At 50.7% G+C, this 22,972-nt stretch overlaps 1 protein-coding gene across 1 annotated transcript in view; it reads left to right on the plus strand.

Annotated features, from left to right (window-relative positions):
• The window catches only part of SLC16A2 (solute carrier family 16 member 2), a 103,517-nt gene extending 80,775 nt beyond the window's left edge, over positions 1-22,742 (plus strand). Inside the window, exons 2-6 of the mRNA XM_043974055.1 lie at positions 1,389-1,533; positions 5,020-5,467; positions 6,321-6,473; positions 13,123-13,351; positions 16,809-22,742. Of these exons, the coding sequence (XP_043829990.1) occupies positions 1,389-1,533; positions 5,020-5,467; positions 6,321-6,473; positions 13,123-13,351; positions 16,809-17,029 (1,196 nt within the window). The 3' untranslated portion in view covers positions 17,030-22,742. The remainder of the gene's footprint in view (positions 1-1,388; positions 1,534-5,019; positions 5,468-6,320; positions 6,474-13,122; positions 13,352-16,808) is intronic.
• The last annotated feature ends 230 nt before the right edge of the window (positions 22,743-22,972 follow it).

The raw sequence follows: 22,972 nt of genomic DNA on the forward strand, positions 1-22,972 counted from the left end.
AAGAAAGCCCAGTTCCTTTCCTCAGGGTTACAATGGTTTAGTGGGAAACAACATACACAGAAATATAATCTCTGTGGTTCAGGGTGCTAGCAACTGGAGACTCCCCAGTAGGCATCTGGCACACACAGGGCTGCTTAGGTGCAAACCTGCTCTCCTCTGAATTTGGAGTGAACTATGGGAAACAATGAAAAGATGCGTATGTTTTTCTCAATGTCCTTCTCATTTTGACAGACAAGGAAATAAAGACCCTAAGAGAAGAAGTAACTTACCTAAGGTCACATGGCTAGAAAATATCAAAGATGAAACACAAATGGAGTGAACTTTCCATTAAACCAAACAGTCTGTCCACTCTCTCCCACCTGGTCTCTCCAGTGGCCTACTACACTTACTGGCAAGATAGCCAGGCTTGGGTTAAGTGTTGTACAAGGGTGTACCCAGGGAGCAGAGCCAAAGAAACTGGCCCGCATGGCCTTCGGCTCAAGACTGGCTTCATTCACACTGACAGAGTGCGATAACCATTGGGCAAACTAGCCTGAGCGTGATCCTGGGTTGGGGGCCACGAGGAGGAGCAGAGCTTTGAGGGACCAGGAAGTAATCCCACTATTGCACTGTTTCAGTCTTACCTTAACCCAACTCCTGTATTCTACACTGGGCCTCACAACTTAGAGGAGATTGATCCCGCTCAGGTAACAGACACTGAGTAGTTTCTTGTTGTTGTTACTACTTCTGCTGCTGCAAACTTGGAATGCATTCAGAGGAAAGTGGGAAGATAATTATAGGGCTAGCAATTAACTGAGGAGGAAAAGTTAAAGGAGCTGAGATTATGTAGCCTGCAGAAGAGAGAACAGAGAAGCAAGCTGGTAACGGTCTGAGGCTAAGAGGATTCTGAGCTGGAGAGAGCCCTAGGGGGTGTCTGGACAACCCTCTCATTTTTATAGTTACTTAACCTTTCCTGGCCTCAGTTTCCTCATTGGTGAAATGAAGGGACTGAATGCAGATGATTTTTCTGGTTCCAAATGCTATGGCTCCATGACTTTCCCACAGTCTTGAAACTGATCAAGTATTGGAAACAAGAGTTCAGACTCTAGGTCTTCGTGTCCGAGTTCACTGGCCTATGGTGCTTTCCCAATGCCCAATGGGATGGAATACTCTGGTGGTTTGGGTTCTCAGTCACTGGCAGCTGGAGGACCAGGGCTCTGGTCCCAGCTTTGTCACATTGGCCTTGGGTAGGCCGCTCTGGGCTTTTGGCATCCTCCAGTGGAGGGAGGCTGAGGTGGGGGTGGGGTGACGGGCTGGGTGATATGGAAGAGGTTCTCAGAATTGTAGTTGATCAGCCGGGCACTCAGCTGATCCGGGGAGTCCTCATTGTCCTGGTTGTCTCTGTGCAGCATGGGTTGGAGCCCTGGCTATGGGAATGATCTTCTTGTGTTCTCCCATCGTGAGCATCTTCACTGACCGGATGGGCTGCAGAATCCCAGCGACAGCTGGGGCGGCCGTCGCCTTCATTGGCCTCCTTACCAGTTCCTTCACCAGGTAAGACTGTGGTTGACCAAGCCCAGTCCCTGTCCCTGACCAACCCCTTCCCTGGCCAGTATTGGGAGTCAGGGTAGCTTTGGCTGGAGTTGGGGTACCCATCTTTCCTGTCCTTGGTTCTCCCATGGACCCTGACCTCTATATAGCTCTCAAATAATCCATTTCTCTGGTGCTTTAAAGCTTATGAAAAACTGGTCCTGTGAGGTGGCTAGTGTGTGTGTCATTATGCCCATTTTACAGATCAGAAAACTGAGGCTTTGCACCATCCAACACCATGCTGACTCTCAAAGCCCAGACTGAGGGCTGAGAAAAGAGAAAGCAGCACCCATGCAGTCAGTTGGTGGAAGGCAGGAGACAGGAGAAAAATGCACAGGATCATGAAGGTTTAGGGCCAGAAAGAATCTTGCAGGCTTTTCTCTCACGCAGGGGTTCTTGACCTTCTCTATGTAATAGACCCTCTGGGTAGTCAAGTGACACCTATGAACTCCCTTCTCAGAGACGTTTTTAAATGCATAAAACAAACTACATTAGGTTACAAAGGAAGACATTGCATTGAAGTGCAGGTGTTTGCGCTCCTAGATTACAGACTCCCCATTCTAGTTCAAATTCCTCATTTTGAGGGATTTGAAAAAAACAGAGGGCCTGGTGGGTAAGGCCACTTGTCCAGCCAGGCCAGAGCAAAGCTGGAATGCAAACTCCGGAGCCAGTATTCTCCCCACTGGGCCACACTGCCCCCTCTAGGACCTCATTCCAGATCGTCATGAAGCTCTTATGAGATCAGGGGCTGGGAGACCATTCCCAGAGACTCACCACAGACCAGCCCAGGGTCACACAGGCAGGAAGTAACAGCCCCCCACTGGAAGCCAGCTTCCCTGCCTGTGAGCCAACTTTCAAGGGCAGGTTGGCCCCGGGAAGAGGTAAGCTCACCTCAAGGCTTCTTCTTTCCCCGGCTCCCCATCAGGCATCTCCAATTGCCACCTATACGTCTGCATGACGTGAGTCCAGGTAGAGCCAGATGTTTTCTGCAGGAGAGAGGAAGGGATGAGAATATTTAGCAGTCTCCCCTGCTGGGATCAGGCCACAAAACCCATCTGCCCCAAGGCCACAGAAGCCCCAAATCCATGCTGAACAAGAAGGCTGGCAAGGAGGGAGGCCTTGCCACTGTTCAGTGGCTCTCATTGGCAGGAAGTTGGGCCTTAGAACCAGCCTCTGCAACCCAAACCCACTGCTCTTAAGTCAGCCCCTGGGACCAAAGAAAACAACCAAATCGAATTTCTTCCTTTTCGTGGCAATCCATTGCCATTCTGGTTTGTCCTTCTCCTATAAGAGCAATGACCCACCCCACCCCAAGCCACCCCAAAGTGGTCTGGATGAGCCCCCATTAGATAGAGGTGCCTCCTGGCTCACATAGCCCTCTCTCCCCTGCCGGCATCAATGATGGAGAAGTCAAGTCATCAGGCCTTTCCTCAGGTTGGGGAAAGTGTCGGGGCCGGGTCGGGGGGGGGGGTTCCTTATATAACCAATCACCCTTCATCCATCTGAGCAGATGTGAGACTCAGTCTACATGGACATGGAGGTGGTAATACAGGAGAAAGGTAGGTAGAGCTGAATAGCCAGGGGCCAGTGGACGAGGTCATCACAGCCAGAAGGCGACCAAAGAGATCACATAATCCAAACCCCTAAGTTTTCAGAGGAAAAAGCTGAAGCCCAGAATGGGGAAGGTACTTGTCCAAGGTCACACAAGTAGGAAACAAAAGGCAAGATTTGAACTCAGCTCTACAGAATCCCATTCCAGTATTTTGCCACCGTACCATACTGTCTCCCAACCAATCACTTTCCAGAATGGCACCTGGCATTGGTATTGATAGCCTCAAGAAGAGTCATTGCTTCTTTTTTTAAAAAAAACCAAAACATTTATTTGATGGTCCTGGGCTCTCTGAGGGTGAGCCAACTTTCTTTGTGAGTCTAATGTTTCTAACCACCCACCCAACATGCCAGCAAAGCTCCAACTGGGCCAGAGGAAAGGGTTTGGCACTGTCCCATATCAGGTTGGGATAGAAAAAAGGGGGAGAAGCCCCTGTGGTACTTGCCCTGGGGAGCCCCCGCAGCATCTAGCCTCATATGCCCCTGGTAGAATGCCACGCCTAGGCCGTGGGCAGGATGGAGGAGGGACTTGGGCCCCTCCACTGCTCTGCACTGAGCAAAGTGTAAACAAATTAGGCACATAAGGATCCCATTTCCCTTCCAGTCTACATGAGTTCAATAATAGAGGTAGGGCATGTTTTCTTGCTGCCCCCTGCAAGACCTTGGAGTTGGAGGTGTCTAAGTCTTTTCCTGCAAACACATGCATCATCAGAGCTGGAAATCATGGGGCGTCAGAGCTGCTTGGGTCCTCAGAGGCCGCCTAATACAACTCCCTCGCTTTAAAGACCATGCTCACTCTGGTAGTATCCACAGGGCCCAGTGACATTTGGCTTTATCCCATTCTCACACTTTGCCTCCATCAACAGGCTGGTCCTGCGCATGCTTGGAGATGGAGCACCATGGTGATGGTTACCATGGAAACACTAGTAGCTAGAGTTCTTCTTCCCTCCTTCTAGCACTGGCCCTAAGGTCCTTTCCACTTCACTGCTCAGAGGTAGAGGCTAAATTTCCAACAGTGGGCAGATGAGAAGGGTTGCTCAGTCTTCCCCAGAAGGCCTAAAAACCCAGAGAAGTGCCCGTCTGTCCAGGCTGGGCCTCTGTAGAAGCAAAGGGGTCTGCCAACCGGATTCCAGAAGGCCTGAGTAGCCTGAACACAGGAGGCTACAGCATGCTATAGTGGCTAGAGCACTGGACTTGGAGTAAGGGAGATCTGGGTTTAAATCCCACCTCAAATATTAGCTGTAGGACTTTGGGCCAGTAACTTAACCTCCTGGGGCCTCAGTTTCCTCATCTGTAAAATGGGGTTGAGCTTGGTGGCCTCTTCTGGTTCTATATCTATGATCCCCATTCTTCTTTCATTCTTGGCAGTTATAAAGATGTCTCACCCATCCTGCCTCCAATATAACTGTCTTTCCAGATGCCCTCAGGACTCCCCTTAGCCCTTCTCCAGGGTCCTTTTCTCAGATTGTTGGAATTAGGACCTTCCCTGCCCCACGTGTGATCTCATTTTAAGGAGGGCAAAACTGAGAAACCTGGATAGATGATATTTCTTACTCCAGGTCACCTGACTAGGTAGTAGCAGGGCTGAGGTTCCACCCAGGGTCTCTAGCCCCGAAACTGAGGCCTGTCCCGACTACTATCTGGCCCTCCTTGTCCTCTCTGTGTTCAGCATGAGAGTGGGAGAAGAGTGGGGGATAGCTGGTGGCCCCTTGGATTCTGGGTGGGGAAAAAGAGGGAAAGGGAGGGAGGGAGGGAAGAAGGGAGGCATGAGCGAAGCCAGTCTGTTGCCTCAGAGCTGGAGAAGCCCAAGATGCCCAGGGCCACCATCTCTTTCCTCTCCAGCTCCCTGGAGGCCCGCTTCTTCACCTACGGCATCCTGTTTGGCTGTGGGAGTTCCTTTGCCTTCCAGCCCTCGCTGGTCATCCTGGGCCACTACTTCCAGAGGCGCCTGGGCCTGGCCAACGGTGTGGTGGCTGCTGCCAGCAGCCTCTTCTCCATGTCCTTCCCTTTCCTGATGAAGATCCTGGGGGAGAAGGTCAAGCTGGCCCATACCCTCCAGGTGCTCAGCATCTTCATGCTGATCCTCACGCTCCTGTCACTCACCTACCGGCCCCTCCTGCCCACAACTCAGAACCCCCGGGCCAAGCTAGGACGGAGCCTCCGGCAGCAGTGCCTGGGCCACTTGACCAACTACTGCAACATGAGGGTCTTCTATCACAGGACCTATCGCATCTGGGCATTTGGCATTGCCACAGCGGCCCTGGGCTATTTCATCCCCTACGTGCACTTGGTGAGCATCTCCCACCATCTTTCCCGGCCTCTGCTGCCCCCAGCACCAGTGCTCAGACTGGCAAAGCCAGAGCGCTGTTCCAGCTTGGGCTAAAGAGAAGGAAGAAGGGGTGGGGTCAGGGTGGAGGGTTAGGACTGGGACTGGGGGGGAGGGGAACAAATGGAGATTTAGGCAAGGACACGATCCCTGTCTCCTGGGATTTCAAGGGCTGGCAAGTAGGAGGATGGGATTTGTCCAACCGGGCCAGAGAGGGTGGCCCTGGCTACCGTACAGTTAGCTGTCCCACAGTGGAGGGAGCTGCCTTTGGAAGTTGGGAGGTCCTTTCCTTCACTGGCCATCTTCAGGGGGAGGCTGGATGTGTTAGAGGGCACTCCTGCTCAGGCACAAGTTAACCCAGATGGCATCTGAGGTCACTACCAGTTCTGAGATTCGTGTTGAGAAAGGAGCCAGGACTGAGGCTGGATGATCAATGGAAGGAAAACCTCGAGTATTCCCACCCTCAGCATCACTCATGGTTCCCTTCTGTGTGTGCCTTAAAATGAGCCCAAAGTCCAACTCACCCTAGTGCATCCCCAAACCCAGAGGTGGAAGGGGATGGGCTGGAAGGGCAGGTTTGCTGAGGGAGGGTTTTCTGGCATGGACTTCCACTGCTGAAGCTTTCCTGTGATGAGGATAAGGGCATTTCCCCTAGAGAATCCAGGAGCCTGGGAGACTTGGGGCCAGGCCGTAAGTACACCAGGAAAGAGGATGCTCTCCCTGCAGAGTTAGGTGGGAGACAAGCCAGTCAGTTCACTGTGCCTTCATCTGGTCTCATGTTTCCTGCCTGGGATGGGGTCTGGGGTATCCATTTCAGATGAAGTACGTGGACAAGCAGTTCACCGGGGAGGAGAAGATCAAGGACACCTGGGTCCTCTTGGTGTGTATCGGGGCCACCTCAGGCATTGGCCGCCTGGTGTCTGGCCGGATCAGTGACTCCATTCCTGGCCTAAAGAAGATCTACCTACAGGTGCCCAGCTGACCTTGCCCAGCAAGGAGGTTTGGGGGCGGGAAGGGGAGAAAAGCCCATTCTGAGGACCTCCCTAACTCCGTGGGTTCTCCATGGAGAGGAGAGACAGTGTGGATAAGCAGTTAGAGCTTCCCCCTCAGCCAAACTGCAGTAGGTTCTGAGCTCTGCTGCAGATTCATTGTGGGATCTTGGGCAATGGATCGGGCCTCTTGACCTCTTGGAGGCCTCAGATGTCTCAGCTATTCAGTGAAGACAATGATTGCTCTCTCCTACCTCCCAGGGAGAGTGTAAAAATTAAATAGGCCCCTATGAGCTCTTCCAAAGACAGTTATTGTTAATAATTACTATTATCAGTCTCTCCATCTGGGAGGCTGGAGGCACAAGGATCAAGAGGTGCCTTGACTCCTAAGTCATCATGGAACCTAGGTTGGAGGCAGGAGGACCTATGTTCAGATCCCAGCTCAGACTCCTACTAGATACCCATGTGACTGTGGGCAAGTCACATTCCCTCAAAGAGCCTCAGTTTCTTCATTTGTAAAATGGGAGTAAAATCCCTGTAGTACTTACCTAATAGGAGTTGGTGAGAGCTCAAATAACAAAGTGTATGTGAAACTTTGTAAATCTTAAAGTGTTAGATAAATGTCAAACAAAATTGTTATTTTTAGGACTGAAAATATCAGGGTTGGGGTAGGGGTAGGGGTAGGGGGCTCCTTAGAACATGCAGTGTCAAGGTTAGGAGGGCCCTTGGGACATAGAATGTCAGAGCTGGAGCCTTAGAACTTCATCATGTCAGAGAGGAGCCTTAAAACCTTGAGTATCAGGGCCAAAGGGGGCATCAGAAGAGAGAGCATTGCATATCATGCTGACAGGGCCTTCATCTGCCTGTTGGGCCAAACATAGGAGGCCAGCCCTATTCCCAGTCTTTCCTTTCCCTTGCTAACCAGTGTTTTCCCATTTGCCCTCTTGGTTATACATTGATGTCCTTCCCATACCTGGGGTTTGGCTTCCTTTAGTGTAGATGCCACAGGTTCAGGCCTCCAACCCTCTCTCCTGGGGTCTCCAGAAAAATATGTGGTTCCCTGATCTTCTAGGGAGACCTGAATGGAATGACAGGGCTGGAAGGGCCCCACACCTTTTTCCAACAGCCTGGGGAGGAAGTAGGCTGTCCTTGCAGCTCAGCACCAGCTAGCTCCCCAGAGGCACCCCTTCCTCCTGGACTCCCAAGACTCGCCTAACACCACCCTTTAGAAGACAACATGCTAGAATATAAAGGGTCCTAGATTCTGAGACAACAGACCTCAGTTTGAAATTCACTCTCCTTCTGACTCTCTTGTGTGATCCTGGGTAAGTTATTTCTCCTCTCTGGACCTCAGTTTCCTTCTCTGCAAAATGGAGCTCAAAAATCTCTTAATGGGTTGTTATAAGAAACAACTGAGAGAATAGATATAAAATATTATATAAATGAAAGCTTGCCTGGACTTGCCTTGGAGAAGTAGTCCCTCATAACAAGAGAGCTCCCTGTGAGGTCACATCTATCACAGAATACAATGGCATCCAACTGAGTTGCACCCCCTTGAGGATGACAAGATGAAGATTACTGTCATCATTATTGCTGTTATAATATTAACTCACAGCCCCATTATGGAAGAGAGGAAATCAAGTTACGAAGAGGAGAATGACTTGCCCAATATAATAATAAATAACTCATTCTTACAAAGCTTTAAAGCACTTCCATCACATGACCCCATGTGCTAGTTCAAGTATTACTGTCCCCATTTTATGAGTACTAATTATTCTATTAACATAATTGATAGAATTAAATGATATTAATAATATTAGAGAGGCAGTGTATCATAGAGGTTAATGGTCCTTCCCTCCTTGGAACCAGGAAGACCTCATGCTCAAGCCCCACCTCGGTCCCATACTTAGCCCTAGGATTCTGGGAGATCATAGTTCACTTAACCTCTCGGTCACAAGCATTTACAGGGATTCTTCACCCTTTTTGTACCCTGGACCCCTTTGGCAATCTAGAGAGGCCTATGGACCCCTTCTCAGAATTATGCTTTTAAATGTGTAAAATAAAATATATAAGGTTATAAAAGAAACCAAATATAATGACACAATTATAATTTTTTAAAGTTCATGGACCTCAAATTAAGAACCTTTGAGTCTAAGACTATCATTTGCAAAATGGTTGCAAAACTGAATTGGTAGAAGGACTCTTCACACAAGAAGTTCCTTTTAACTGATGAAACTGTATGTGCAGCCCCCCTCCCCCAAATAAAGAAAGCAACAAAACAATTTCTGTGGTGCTCATAGTGCCTCACAGCAAACCAGAGGAGGTAGGGCGTTCAACCAGAAGTATTATCATTTTACATATGAGGAAACTGAGGCCCGAAGAGGGGCAGTAACTTGCCCAAGGTCACACAGCCAGTGGGTGACAGCCACATTCTCCCCATCTGGTGGGCTTCCCATGAGATCAGGCCGGCCTATTGTACCCGTCCTAGATGCCAACACATGCCTGACTCAGGCTCCTTTTCTTCCAAGTGAGACCTGATAGAAGGAGGACCCTGTCCTTTGCTGGTGGGGGATGGGGAGTGCTCAGCTCCTTGGCCAAGAGGGGAGGGGGCACTGGGGATGCCCAGCCTGGGGCCAGCCCTGGACCACATGTGCAGCCGCCTGGGAGGATCCTCAGGGTCAGCTGAAGCTGAGGTCTCTCTTCCAAGAGGGATGTTTCATCTCTGAACCTTGGCAAGGCCTCCCGGAGGATGTTAAGAGGCAGCCAAACACAATGGGCCAGTAATTACACTCTTTAAAGTCAGTTAATGAGGCCTTTTGTGTTATATAATGATATTAACTCTTAATTGACCTAATGGGCTTGGCTGATAGGCATGTCTGTTCTTTTCTCACCTGGGTGTGCATCAGGAATCCTGGCTGGGCCTCTCTGGGGCTGCCTGGGGTCCTTTCCTAGGGCTTGAGCCCGAGAAGCTCCTCCAGAACCTGGGGCCTTGAGAAGAGGGGATCCCCCGGGGATAAGACAGGAATGTTTCTAAAGATCATTGCCTCCCATTTCCATCTCCTCTGGGGAACCTATCTGAGTCCCACTGCTTAGCACTGTGCCTGGCACATAGGAAGCACTTTCAAGAAATGCTTGTTGACTGAACTATACCTATGTGCTCACAGAAAAGCCAATTACTTATTCCAGGCCTAAAGAAATAATATTAAGGGCATCTAGGTGGTGCATGGGATGGAGTACCTGTCCTGGAGGCAGGTGGAACTGAGTTCAAATCTGCCTTCACAGGGGCAGCTAGGTGGTGCAGTGGATAAAGCACCTGGCCTGGACTCAGGAAGACTTGAGTCCAAATTCAGCCTCAGACACTTGACACTTACTAGCTGTGTGACCCTAGACAAGTCACTTACCCCCAGTTGCCTCCAAAAATAATAGACAAAGAAAAAGAAAAGAACTAATCTTAGCCAGCACTGATGACTTGGTACTTTAGCCTCAGTTTCTCTGCTATCCAGGCTGACCCAAAAACCTGAGATGAAAAGAGTTTTTATTCTCCCTTAAGAAACTAGTGTGTAGAGGGGCAGCTAGATGGCGCAGTGGATAAAGCACCAGCCCTGAATTCAGGAGAACCTGAGTTCAAATCCAGCCTCAGACACTTGACACTTACTAGCTGTGTGACCCTGGGCAAGTCACTTAACCCTCATTGCCCTGAAAAAAAAGAGAAAAAAGAAAAAAAAAGAAACCAGTGTGTGGCAGCCCTCGACACCCTGGGGAGTCTCCCTCCCAAGGGCAGACTTGTCTGAATGATAACCACACCCACAAGCACTTTGTACCCTTATTAAGAGGCAGGCAGGTAGAGGTAGTAGTAGTAGTAGTAATGATAATAGCACTTAGCACTTTAAGGTTGGCAAAGTGCTTCACAAATGTTATCATCTCATTAATCCTCCCAACAACCCCGTGAGGTAGGTGCTATTATCATTCCCATTTTACAGATGAGTAAACTGACACAGGTTAAGGAACTTGCCCAGCATCCCATAAGTAGTGTGAGACTGGACTTGAATTGGGGTCTTCCTGAGGTTCGGAGCTCTATTCATTGCACTACCCTGCCTCTAAAGCCTTCCTGAAAAGCCAGTGGTAGAATGGCAGGTCCTTGAGGGCAAAGGCTGTTTCATATTTTGTCTTTATTTCCCCATCTAACAGGATGCCTGGCATAGGGTAGGCCTTGGTAAAATTGAAAGGGTTTGAAATGGAAAGTGAAGTGAAAGCCTACACTTAAGTATTTCCAGGGACATCAAGCTCACTCTTCCCCCTCCCTCCCCCCATGAGGGTTAAGTGACTTGCCCAGGGTCACACAGCTAGTAAGTGTCAAGTGTCTGAGGTCGGATTTGAACTCAGGTCCTCCTGACTCCAGGGCTGGTGCTTTATCCACTGCGCCACCTAGCTGCAAGCTCACTCCTTTTAAAGGAGCACTTAATTCTAGTACAGGGCACTTGTCGTTCATTTATATTAAGTTAGAATCTTCCGGGGCAGCTAGGTGGCACAGTGGATAAAGCACCGGCCCTGGATTCAGGAGTACCTGAGTTCAAATCCAGCCTCAGACACTTGACACTTACTAGCTGTGTGACCCTGGGCAAACCACTTAACCCTCATTGCCCCGCAAAAAACCAAAAACAAACAAGTTAGAATCTTCTTCTCATAGGATCATTGACTTAGATCTGGAAGCGAAACTTAGAAACCATTGAGTCTGCCTTCTTCATTTTACAGATGAGGAAACTGAGGCAGAGAGAGGTTAAGTAATTCACCCAGGGTCACCCAGCTAGGGAGTGTCTGAGGTGGGATTTGAATGCAAATCTTCCTGACTCGAAGGCCAGTGCTCTCTTCTACACTCTTTGGCCTCATAACTAGAACTCATTGCTTCCATCTCTGCCCTCGGGGGCCAAGAAGAACAAGCTTGCTTTGCTATTCCGCAAACCTTCAGATACCTACTTCATCTACCTCCACCCCTCAAGTTCTCTTTTTGCCAGGTTACGCACCTGGAGCTGATGCAACCTACCCTATGGCACACTGGCCATTCCTCTCACTGTCCTGGTGGCCTTCTTCTAGGTCTGCATGCCCTAGCTTGCCAATCTAAGGTGCCCAGAATGGACCACAATATAGTACATGTGACCTGACCTGGGCGAATGAAGGGAAATCCTGTCTGTCTCTGTCTCTGTCTCTTTCTTTCTCTCTTCTGTGTCTGTCTTTCCCTAGCTCTCTCTTCTCTGTCTCTGTGTCTCTATTCTCTCTCTCTCTCTCTCTCTCTCTCTCTCTCTCTCTCTCTCTCTCTCTCTCTTGCTTGTCTGTCTCTGTCTCTGTGTCTCTGTCTCTTCTCTGCCTCTCTCTTTGTCTCTTGCGTCTCTATGTCTCTCTGGCTGTATTCATTGTCTCTGGCTCTCTGGCTCTGGCTCTCTTCTGTGTCTCTGTCTCTGTCTCTGTTTCTGTTTCTCTTCTCTGTGCCTCTGTCTGTCTGTCTGTCTCTCTTCTCTGTCTGTCACTCTCTTCCTTTCTGTCTTGGTCTCTGGCTCTGGCTCTCTGTGTCTCTGGCTCTCTCCATTATGTTTCATTATGTTCATGCAACCCAAGAGAGGGTTGACAGGGTTTTTTGGCAGCTGCATCTCTTTTTTTTTTTTTTTTTTAGTGAGGCAATTGGGGTTAAGTGACTTGCCCAGGGTCACACAGCTAGTAAGTGTTAAGTGTCTGAGGCAGGATTTGAACCCAGGTACTCCTGACTCCAGGGCCGGTGCTCTATCCACTGCGCCACCTAGCTGCCCTAGCTGCATCTCTTTTGACTCATACTGGGCTAACAGTCAGTCCTCTAATACTCTGTGAGGATTTTCCCCACAAACTCCGATCCAGTCATGGCCACCCCCATCTTTGATGTTGCTCCAGGGACATTCCGTTCAGCCCAAAGAGCAATGTCAGACTGACCAGTTTTCCTTGTTCTGTATCATGGCCTGGTCTCCTTGGAGCAATCCAGAACTCCCAACAGGTCTCTCTGGTAACCAGTTTCCATAGGAGGCTCTTGGGCTCAACCAAAACCACGAGAGGCTCTCGCCCAGCTTCTCTAGATAGGCCCAAAGGTGCCAGGCTCTGGCCAGGATGTCCCTCGACCCCAAATGCCCACTGGGCCAGACATTGCTTATGCCAAATCTCCTTGGGTTTGGTTCCTGCAAAAGCTGCCAAGGCACAAAGATGGTAGAAGCTTCTCCAGAAGCCAGGAGAGGCAGCCCGTACCCCCTTGGAAAGAGCACACCCTGACACAATGCAGACGAGAACCCAGTGCTAGCTTGCCTCTAAAAACAGCCCACAAAACACGCACTCCTTTTCCTGGGTAACCCTTATGACCAAATGATATCATATTTGTAAAGCAATGAACACAGTGCCTGGCACTTACTAGGTCGGCGCTTAATAAATGCTTATTTCCTCTTCCTCCTCTCTCCTCATTCATCATTCAAAGCATGCACTCATAGACCCATAGAATGGGAGGGACCTTAGAACCCAGTGGAAAGTCAGGGCCAGAATGAGGAAGGTCTTAGAGGTTTCTGAGAATTTGTCACAGACTGTCTGCGCTGCCTAACCCGGGTTCCTTCCTTCTTTCTCCAGGTCATTGCCTTTATGCTCCTGGGCCTGATGTGTATGATGATCCCTCTGTGCAAGGGATTTGGTGGCCTCATTGTCGTCTGCCTCTTCCTTGGCCTGTGTGATGGCTTCTTCACCACCATCATGGCACCCGTTGCCTTTGAACTGGTTGGGCCCATGCAGGCGTCTCAGGCCATTGGCTACCTCCTAGGCATGATGGCACTGCCCATGACTGCCGGACCCCCCATAGCAGGTAAGGTTGCCCACCCAGAGAGGGTGCTTGTGGGGAAAGCTTCCCAGCCCATCTGAGCCCTTCTGCCTAGGGCCCATTGCCATTCCTTACTGCACTATGTGCCCTGAGATCGTTACATTGGCACTTGCTGGGGAGACCCTTAGCAATTGCACCAGCTCAAGCTAAACAATATTAGGATTCTAAGAAGCCAGCTTGCAGGGCACAGGTCTTGACCCAGGGTACACCCAAAGCCCTCTTCCAATATCTCATCCTAGTACAAGGGTGACCCTGGGATCTCCAAGGCTGTTCCAAGAGAGCCCAAGGACCATCCACTCCTCCCAAGCCGGGGAGGCTTCCAGCCTAGGCCTGGACTATAGGAGAAACATAAAGAGAGTCAGCCTGATGAAGTACTAACAGACTCAGCTCAGCTCGAGAAAACTTCCCACCAGGGGCCACATCTTTGGGGTTCATTGTGCTTCCTTCAATCATCTCCTTGGGCAGGGCCTCACTGGGACCTGTACTGGCAAAAGGAGCCAAGGACTGCCCACAGAGATGAACTCCCCACTTCTTGAAGGCCCCAGAGGAAGCCTGTGGTTAGATTTAACTACTGAATAGACAAGGGAGAAAAACAAAGACAAAAGGGGAGAGGAAATCTGGTTATTCAATACAAATGAATAGCAGAAGGGGTGGGGGGAGAGAAAGGCAGAGCCTGGTTATATTTACTATTTGTCCACTAGGAGACAGAGAGGCAGACCAAGAGAAAACATGGTGAGGTGTACAAATTCTTGAATAGCAGCCTCCTCTCGAGCCTGCCTCTGATGCTAGCTCCTGGCAGGCTGGGAATGACTGCCCAGCCACAGACTGGCAGCCCAACAGAGCCATACCCAGAAATTTTTACACTTGGGGCAAGCAGAATAAACCACAGCCTCAATTCAGGGGTGGGGGGGGTAAAGGAAGAGATTCTGGGGCAGGAAGAGGCAGCTACTGATAAGTTTACCAAGAGCCTTGTTGGGGACAGAGCAATGTGAGGTGAGGTGGGTCTGGACAAGCAATTTAACATGGGTACAGTGGTGGGTTGTGGTGAGGAGGGAGGAAGCTGATATTGAGCAGCTTTCTATTTTAACTATTCTTTCTAAGTGAGTGCTGCTGAATGACTGAAAGTACTGCCAGTGGTCCCACTGAATGCTGACACCCTGGTGCAAAGTTCTGTTTAGCCCACCCTAGGTATAGCTCCATATGCAATATTGTGGGCCAGATCTCGTAAGTGTAAATGGTCTGGGAGCTGCAGGGCTAGATGAAATCGCAGATCTTTTATGTATTGCAGTATCTTCTGAGGCTCTCTCTAGTCCCCAGGTATATAGGGTGGTGGGAGGAGGGAATTCAAATAAGTGGCCTTCTGAACCAGCACATTCATAGGTCTGCTATCCACTGATTTCACCATGGGTTCGTGGCCATGTATACAGCTAATCTAGAGTTGTGGGACACCTACAGCGTCTGAAGCCACCTCCAGGTCTTTGGACAAGGCTTGTGAATCAACCTCATTAGGGGCAGGCCATGAACCAGGGCTCATGCGGGAAGAGAGGTGCCACTATGCCCCAGAACCATCCCTAGGATGCAAAAGGGCATTGCTGGTGCCCTAGGGTGAGTAGCATGGGAAATCCTACAGTGGAAAATTCCTGGCCAGAGTCAAAAACAGGACACCTTATTAAAATCACCCTGGCAGAGTATCAAGTATGAGGGCCTGAAGGGACCCTGGGGGCATCTTGTCCAACCTGCTCATTGTACATACATAGAAGCAGAGCCCATTCCAAGGATCTTGGGACATGGGGTGTCGAAACTGGGAGGGCCCTTAGAATCCAAACGGGCAGAGGGACTAGGGGTGTGATCATCTACTGGACAGTACCCCCATTTCACAGAGGAAGAACTTGGGGTCCAAAGAAAGGTCACAGTGAAAACTTGACTGCAGGTGTTCTAACTACCAAGCCCTAAGACAGACTTTTCGAGCTGGGAGGGACCTTCGAACGAGAGCAAATATGAGCAGAGCTAGGAAAGACACCATCACATAGAGGAGCACTATGGGGTAGTGGATAAAGACTCGGAGAGCCAATGAGCAGATGCTACCATTAGTGACCAGAGTGCCCACAGGTGGCCTCAAGCCACCAGAGACTATTCATCTTCTTAAGGGGAGATGGCGAGTCAGAGAATTCCAGGAATGCCCTTCAGGAGCCATGACAGAGGCACAAATGCAATCAATTCTCAGTTCACGAGGCCCTAGCATCTAGTCTTCAACACTCCCCAGACATCTTCCAACATTCTATTACCTGAGGACAAGTACCAGCTGGTCAGGCGGGGCAGTCAGTCATTCACCCCTAGGCCTTGTCCAGAGTAGATGGACTTCCATGGGGATGCACATTCAAAGTGGCATTTAGGGGCAGCTAGGTGGCGCACTGGATAAATCACAAGCCCTGGATTCAGGAGTACCTGAGTTCAAATCCGGCCTCAGACACTTGACACTTAACTAGCTGTGTGACCCTGGGCAAGTCACTTAACCCTCATTACCAAAAAAAGTGACATTTAAAGTTGCTTCCATGACCCTGCTCGCCAACAGGCTGATTTTTAGGACCCCTCCTCTCTAACGCCTGGAGGCTGTCTCTGCTGTCTTCTCTTTCATTAATGGAGGGAAGGGTTCATGGGAGCTAGAGATGGCCCACCCCTCAGAGGCCATTTAATCCATTCCCCTCATTGTACAGAGGGGATACCAAGGCCCAGGAACTGGCCCAAGGCCACATCCAGATCCCGTCGCCTCAATTCCATGGCCAACTGGAGCTGGCCACCAACATTGGGCTCCCTTCTAGGAAAGCATTTCCCCCCTTTCAGTTCCTTTTTGTCTTCAGTGAGTCACATGAGCTTTTTTCTAGGCAGTTCCTGAATTGCCCAGCTCTCTCCCTGCTCTGGGTCTCCCCTTCCTCATTTTACAGATGAGAAACTGGAGGCACAAGAGAGAGAGTAGAGGGACTTGCCCAGGGTTACACAGCCTGTAAGTGTCTGCAGTGGGATTTGAAGCCAGGTCTTCCTGACACCGAGTCCAATTCCCTAAAAACCATACTACGCTGCCCCTTTTATAAGATCCTTTGTAGCTCCAACAATCTATGCTCTGTGTTCTGAAGTTGTACTCAATTCTGACATTCCTTGTTCTAAGGCCCCTCCCAAATTTGGCATTCCCTGTTTTAGGCTCCCTCCCAGCTCTGCCATTCCCTGTTCTAGGCTCCCTCCCAGACCTGACATTCCCTTTGCCTAGGTCCTTCCTAGCTCTGACAGTATGCATTCTCTAAATCCCATGTGCCCATAAGTAGAACTTCCTGCTGAGGCCCTGGTTCATGTGGCATTTGAATGAGTAACATGGTTCCTGTGGGGAGGAGATAGAGGGCTCTGTGAGCTCCTGCTAGGCAGAAAGCCATCTCTCTGTTGGATTTTGCAGGTGTCCTCTACAAGTGTTTTGAGAACTACCACGTGGCCTTCTACTTTGCCGGCGTGCCCCCCATAATTGGAGGCATAATCCTCTTCTTTGTCCCACTGTTCCATCGGAAGATCCCCAAAAAGCAGGAGATGGACTCCAGCAAGGACAAGATGCTGGCCTCAGACACCATCATGAATGGAGAGCTGCTGCCCGGGGCCCCCACCACAGAGGCTCACATCTAATGACCTGCCCCTCCTCCCCACTGCTGCCTCCCCCTGGCCTTTGCCCTCTGGCCTCCAGCACCTCTCCCTCACCCCAGCCACAGGCACTTCCTGCACCCCCTCGGGTGCCCTGTGTTCATTAGCCAAGTTCTTCCCATTTAATGCATTGTACTTTTCCAGTGCCATGAGATGGTGGCTTTTCTCTTGCCTTTTAGACTCTCCCCAGGGATTTGCTAATCTCCCAATGAGGTTGGGAAGATGTTAGAACATCCTGGCCCCAGCTTGGAGGCCACCAGCAGAAACCAACTTCTGGTAGTGGTCCCTCTGGTCCCAGAAGCCTTTGGGGCAGATCCAGGCCCCCGAGTGCTGACAAGTTAGTCATGAACACGCACATGCTCCATCTATCTTTGGGAGTAGTGGGGAGAGAGAAAATTCCGATGTCATTGAATGCTAGTGTCACACAACTGAGTGATACCTCTCATCAAGCTATTGGGATCCCCTTACTAGTGGTTCTGTCCACACCAGTGGGAGAGCTTTGGTGAGGGGCTATCTATCCCTTTTCCCTTGGAGGCAGTTGCTCCTTCCTTATCCCGTTACTCCACTTCTTCCCTCCCCTCTTCCTCTGTTTCTTCTTGTTACAGGGTGCTGGGACAAAGGAGTAACCCAACCAACCAACAGGCATCAATTAAGTGCCAGGAACTGTGCTAGGTGCTAGGCCGTGCCCTTCCAAGTACGGGGTGGTCTGTCCCATCCCATCATATCCTGTCCCGTCCCACCAATACCAAATCTGCTCAGTGACATATGTGACTCTGTGTGGACCAAGATCAGTCACGATAGAGACTGATCCCTTCTTCTGTTTTCCCCACATGCGGAACGGGGGCAGGGCAGGGGGGGGGGCAGGGTTGGACTTTTCAAGTATCTCTTAGGTTTCATCCAGTTCTAAATCTTTAAACTCCACAAACCACATTTTCCTGGGGTGGGAACAGGTAGTTTCTCCTCTTTGACTGTTGATCCTCATGGGTCTGAGTTGGGTGAGGAGAGGGGTGTCCTCCAGGGATACTTCCTCGGCTCCTCAAGGCCTTTCATGGGCCTTGTGGGAACGCTGCTGCCACCAGAGTGCTTGGCAAGTGAGGGGAGCCTGGCTCTTCCAAACCTCTTAAGATTGGTCCACATGGGGTGAATGCAGGCCTCAATCCTCATTCAGAAGCTTCTGACGAATGTTGGGGGCATCCATTGCTCTCTCAATCCCCAGGCCGGACGCATTCCATGAATGTACATGCAGCATAGTCAATTCCCACCACTGCCAAGGAGACAATTGCCCTTGTCTAAGCTGACCTCAGAAACTTTGCCCCAGGTCCTCCTTTAGTTACTACATGAAGCCCTGTGTGCATCACTTTTTTTTTCCTCCAAATGGAGTGAGTCCTATACCGAGTCCATTGAGAATACAAACCCAAGCCCCTGGTCATTCATCAGCTAATCTAACCTTGGTAAACCTCTCTGAGGCTGTTTCCTCTTGGAAAATGGGACCATCGAGCCAAACGAATGCTCGAGTGTTTGTCAGCCCTGTCTAGGAACCTATCCCTGGCTCTGTAATGACAGGTCAGTATTATGGGGAAAGGTAGCCCCAGACCCACTCCAAAAACTGGACCCCAGCCACCTGTAGGGAACATCTGGAGCTAAAGGGGGTTGTGGGAGGGTTTCATCAGACAACAGAGAGCCGTCCTGTAATCCCACCCCTTCAGTTGTCTAGGGGGAAATTAATTTGCCTCCATCCTGACCCCACTGCTACAATGGGGCTCTCTGGACTGCTCGGTTCAGGAGGTGGAAGGAGGGAGCTGGCATTTCCCCAGAAGCGAGGGGCGCCCAGGCAGGAGTCTGACCCTAGCTAATGCAGGCACAAAAGCTGCCAGGAATAGACAGCCCTGGCCCAGGCCTCTCTCTGTGAAGCAGATGCCAGCTTCTTGCCCCTGCCCGGGCCCTGGGCAGCAGGCCTGCTGAATAGCGCCCCAAATGCCCCTGGTCTGAGAACAAAGGGAATCATCAGGGCCACTTGAAGACTTGCTCATTAGGCTTGGAACAGCCAGCTAGGGCCCCTTCCCGGCCTCTCTCCACTTGGACCTCTGGCCTCTGCCTTTGTGTCTTAATGTGTAGTCTCTGTGTCCTCACTCTGGCTGCTGCTCAGGGGCATCATTAGTGTAGCAGTGAATGAGGGCCCCTGAGGCCCTTGGCCCTCCTGCCCTCTGAGGCCAAGAGGGCAGGGCAGGGCAGGGCACAGCCTTGGAGGCCCCTACAGGTTTCCTTCTGGACCCTATCTTGTCTGGAAAAAAACAACAACCACTCAACCAAACATGGGAAAGAGACAATCCCACACTGAGGTTGTTTTCTAAACCATGAAGTTTTACTTTACAAACTGGCAGCCAGGAGGGCCTTGGCCAGGACAAGGGTTGGCGCCTACCTTCTTCCCAGTTCAGGGCCTTCGGCCCCTTTGGCTAGGTACCCCCCTCCCCCGCCCCTCTTCCAGCAGTATCATGGAAAGAACACCGGGTTTAGAGTCCAAAGCTACCTTTGAATCCCAGCTTTGTCACTGTGTGACCTTAAGAGTCCCTTCTCTCGAGGCCTCAGTTTCCCCACCTTTAAAAAGAGGGTTGAACTAGATGATCTCCAAGGCCCCTTTCTAGATCCAAGATCCCATAATCTGAACTGAGACATTCCAGGCCTAAGACCTGTTAAGCCCTTGCTGAAATAGAAGGGTGAGCAAGGGAGGGGCAACAGAACATCCAGTTTTGTTGTGAATGCTTGAATACTTCCTACTAAGGCATTCTGTTTCGGCCTGGGAAGAAGGCAGACTTCCCAATACCTATAATACCTAGGAGCTCAGCAGTAATGGCTGTTGGTAACTTAAAAGCAGCTCTCTGCCCACTCCTAGGCCTGGAATCATCACTGAGAACTGTCTCACCCTGACCGCTCCCCCACAAAGAGGGCTGGCCCCCTGGGCCTCTCTACTGGCCCCTGCTGCCTGATGGTAAATGTAGCCCTTGGTCAGTTTCTTCTGTTGCAGGTGGTCCAGCCTCCCCTTCCTGTCTGAATGAGTGACAGAAGGGCTGATCCCCGATCCCCTGCAGCAGCCAAGACCACGTGATGGAACGTGCCTCTTTGCCTCCCAAACGTGTGTGGGAGTGGGAGTGCAGCACGGACATGGCCTGGGTCTTTTGGAGTCTAGTGAGTGGCCAGGATCTTACATGGAAGTTGGGACCCAAGTAGCAAAAGGGGACAATAGGGGCTCGGGTAGAGGACCTCCTTGAAATGGCCTTTTTAGAGTTCCCTCCAGCAGAAAGGCGAAGCCGGCGCCCGCTCTAGCCATGGACATTTAAATCCTGGAGGAGTTTGGGACAAATAAACAAATGTGCAAACTTTGCCTTGGTATGTGCACTGGCTCCCAGGGTGCAACAGGCTTGACCCCATGAACAGCAGGAAGTTGGACTCTGGGACCGAGGAGGCTAGGCTTGTTTGAAATCCCCAGATCTGCCGGGGGTCTGTATTCTCTGCCAGAGCGGAAATTGGAAATGGAGTCGTGCAGGGGGCTGGGTTGGGCTGCTTTGGATCCGAGTCTTCTCAGCTCAAGTGGAAAAAGTGTTTTCTTTCAAAAATGAAAATTCCTGGGCAGCTAGCATAGCATCATCCCTCTGGCCAGGTAGCAGCTCCAGGGGCCACGTGGTGGTGAGAAGGGCCCTCTCTCCTCCTGCCCAATGGTCAATGATGAGGGTGGTCCTGAATCCTGGTGCCACCATTGGGCCTTGAGGCTCAGCCCTCAAACGGCCATTACTGGGAAAGGCCTGGCAAGGGAGGATCTGTAAATATAGCCTTCCGCATGGCTAGAAATAGGCTCCACATTCAATTCAGTTAAGAATTTTTAAAGCTTTTTTTTTTAACTAGCAAGCATTTATTTTCTCTTCTACCTCCCCCTTCCTTCATTGAAAGTTGTTGAGGATTGAATATATTGCCCCCTTCCCAGGGGATCAGAGACTATAGGGAGAGGGTGATGTTTACCTCCAAGGAATGGTTTGCCAATAGTGGGATTTTAGGCCCTTGTAGGGGAGTGAAATGGGGGAAACAGCCTTTGTAAGAACCCATAAATAAGCACAGGAAAGGGAGTCCCATCTCTGCCACTTACTGGTTGTACGACTTGGGGCAAATCCTCTCTGGGCCTCAGTTTCCCCATCTGCAAGATGGCTACTAAGGTCTGTTTCAGTGCTAACATTTCATTTATACTCCCCCTGAATGGAAGATGCCAAGGGCATCATTCCTTTCAACCTCTGAAAGAGGGAGTCTTGGATGAGATGGGGAGATCACCACTACTGTACTCCTCCCATCCCCACCTCCGAGCAGCACAAAGAATACAGATGAGGGTTTATTGAAGGTGGGAGACAGATGTCTCAACTCAACTCAAGCCGAGGAAAAAAAGCAAAGCCTTAGGAGATTTTTCCAATTCGTTCTCCCTGCAGGGTAATGTGGTTTCTCAGTCTGACCCTGGTGCCAGACTAATTTTGCCCACCCCCCAGCCCCCAGCTCTGCCTGCTGGGGTTCATTACTCAGCCCCAACACCTAGCTCCTAGCTACCACCCAAGGTCACAGGCTGCTCCCTGGCTTTTTCCCAATCCCAAGTGCTTGCCTCCACCCCCACCTCAGCCCTCCACAAACCCCCAGGCCTCAGCCTGTTTGATCACCCCAAATCATTAGATTTCAAAGCTAGTGAATCCCATCATTTTTATGAGCATTTTCTCTCCTCCCTTTCATCTCTGGGAAGGCAGCAGACCTGCCTCCCTCACACAGTAACCTCAGTTGCTGGCTCCATCGAGAGCTATAAGAAAGGTGCCAGCATTTGAGGGGTTAAACAATACCTTTGGGTTGAGGCTTGGCATCTTAGAAGATCTCTTCTGACTGTTGCACATCCCTGGAAGGGGCACAGATGCAGGCCCAGGACATGCATAAGACAGGAGATCAGAGGAACCAACACTCAACAATCAACCCAGGCTAGAGGGAGGCCCTGAGCCCAGCTTCTTCTGGGCAGGGATAACGTTCGCTTGTCTTGGCCTAGAGCAGGCCCCAAATCACTTTCAAGCCTGCCTGCCCTTGGTCTTGTGCTCGCCTCAGCCTCTGAATTACCCCTGGGCCTCACCATTCCACCAGCCTCATGGTCCGGCCTACTCCCTCTTTCAGGCTTTCCCCCCAGCAGTTCCCTGCTCACCCGCAAAGCTTGGCAGAAGGATTCCAGTGGCCCTAGCATTCCCTCTCTGCCTCTCACCCAACCTGAGGCTGTTGGGCTGGCCCCACTCAGAGGGCCACTCGGGCCCCCTGCTTGGCTCCCCTAGAGTGCCAGCCCTGTCTCCACTTGAGGCAGGGTCAGGGCACAGCCTTTCCCCATCAGCATCTCTCCTGGGTCTTTCATCCTGGGTCGCCTCCACGTCTGAGAACTAGTCATCCTCATACTCTATAGTCATATGAGCAGGACGAGGAGGCATTGAGACAAGGTCTGTTGCATATGCTATCTCGCCTGGCCTTCCAGAAACAGTTGTATATCCACATGTATTTTCCTTCTTCTTGTTCAATTTGCTGTTACAATTTGCTGAGCCGCTCAACAAATTGGCCTTCTTCCCCAGCCAAGAGCTGCCCTTCAGAAGATTCTGAGATTATACTCTACACCTCTCAAGTATTGTATTAAAAGGTGACAACCCTCCTCCTGGTGCTCTGAACTTTGTGGGCTGTGGGATGGTTGACCACAGTTGGGCCAGGGAAGTGCCTCAAGCAACCCAGAGCAAAGGGGGCCCAAGTGTGAATCAGCACCACCTCCCCCCAATGCTAGAATTCCAGGGCCCTAGGGACCCTTGCCCAGGAGGACAGGCCTGGATGGTGGCAACTCTAAGGGCTGGCCCGCCCACAAGGGGGGTGCTAAGGGGACATAGGGAA

This window comes from Dromiciops gliroides, chromosome X (genome assembly GCF_019393635.1).
Source record: "Dromiciops gliroides isolate mDroGli1 chromosome X, mDroGli1.pri, whole genome shotgun sequence".
NCBI lineage: Eukaryota > Metazoa > Chordata > Mammalia > Microbiotheria > Microbiotheriidae > Dromiciops > Dromiciops gliroides.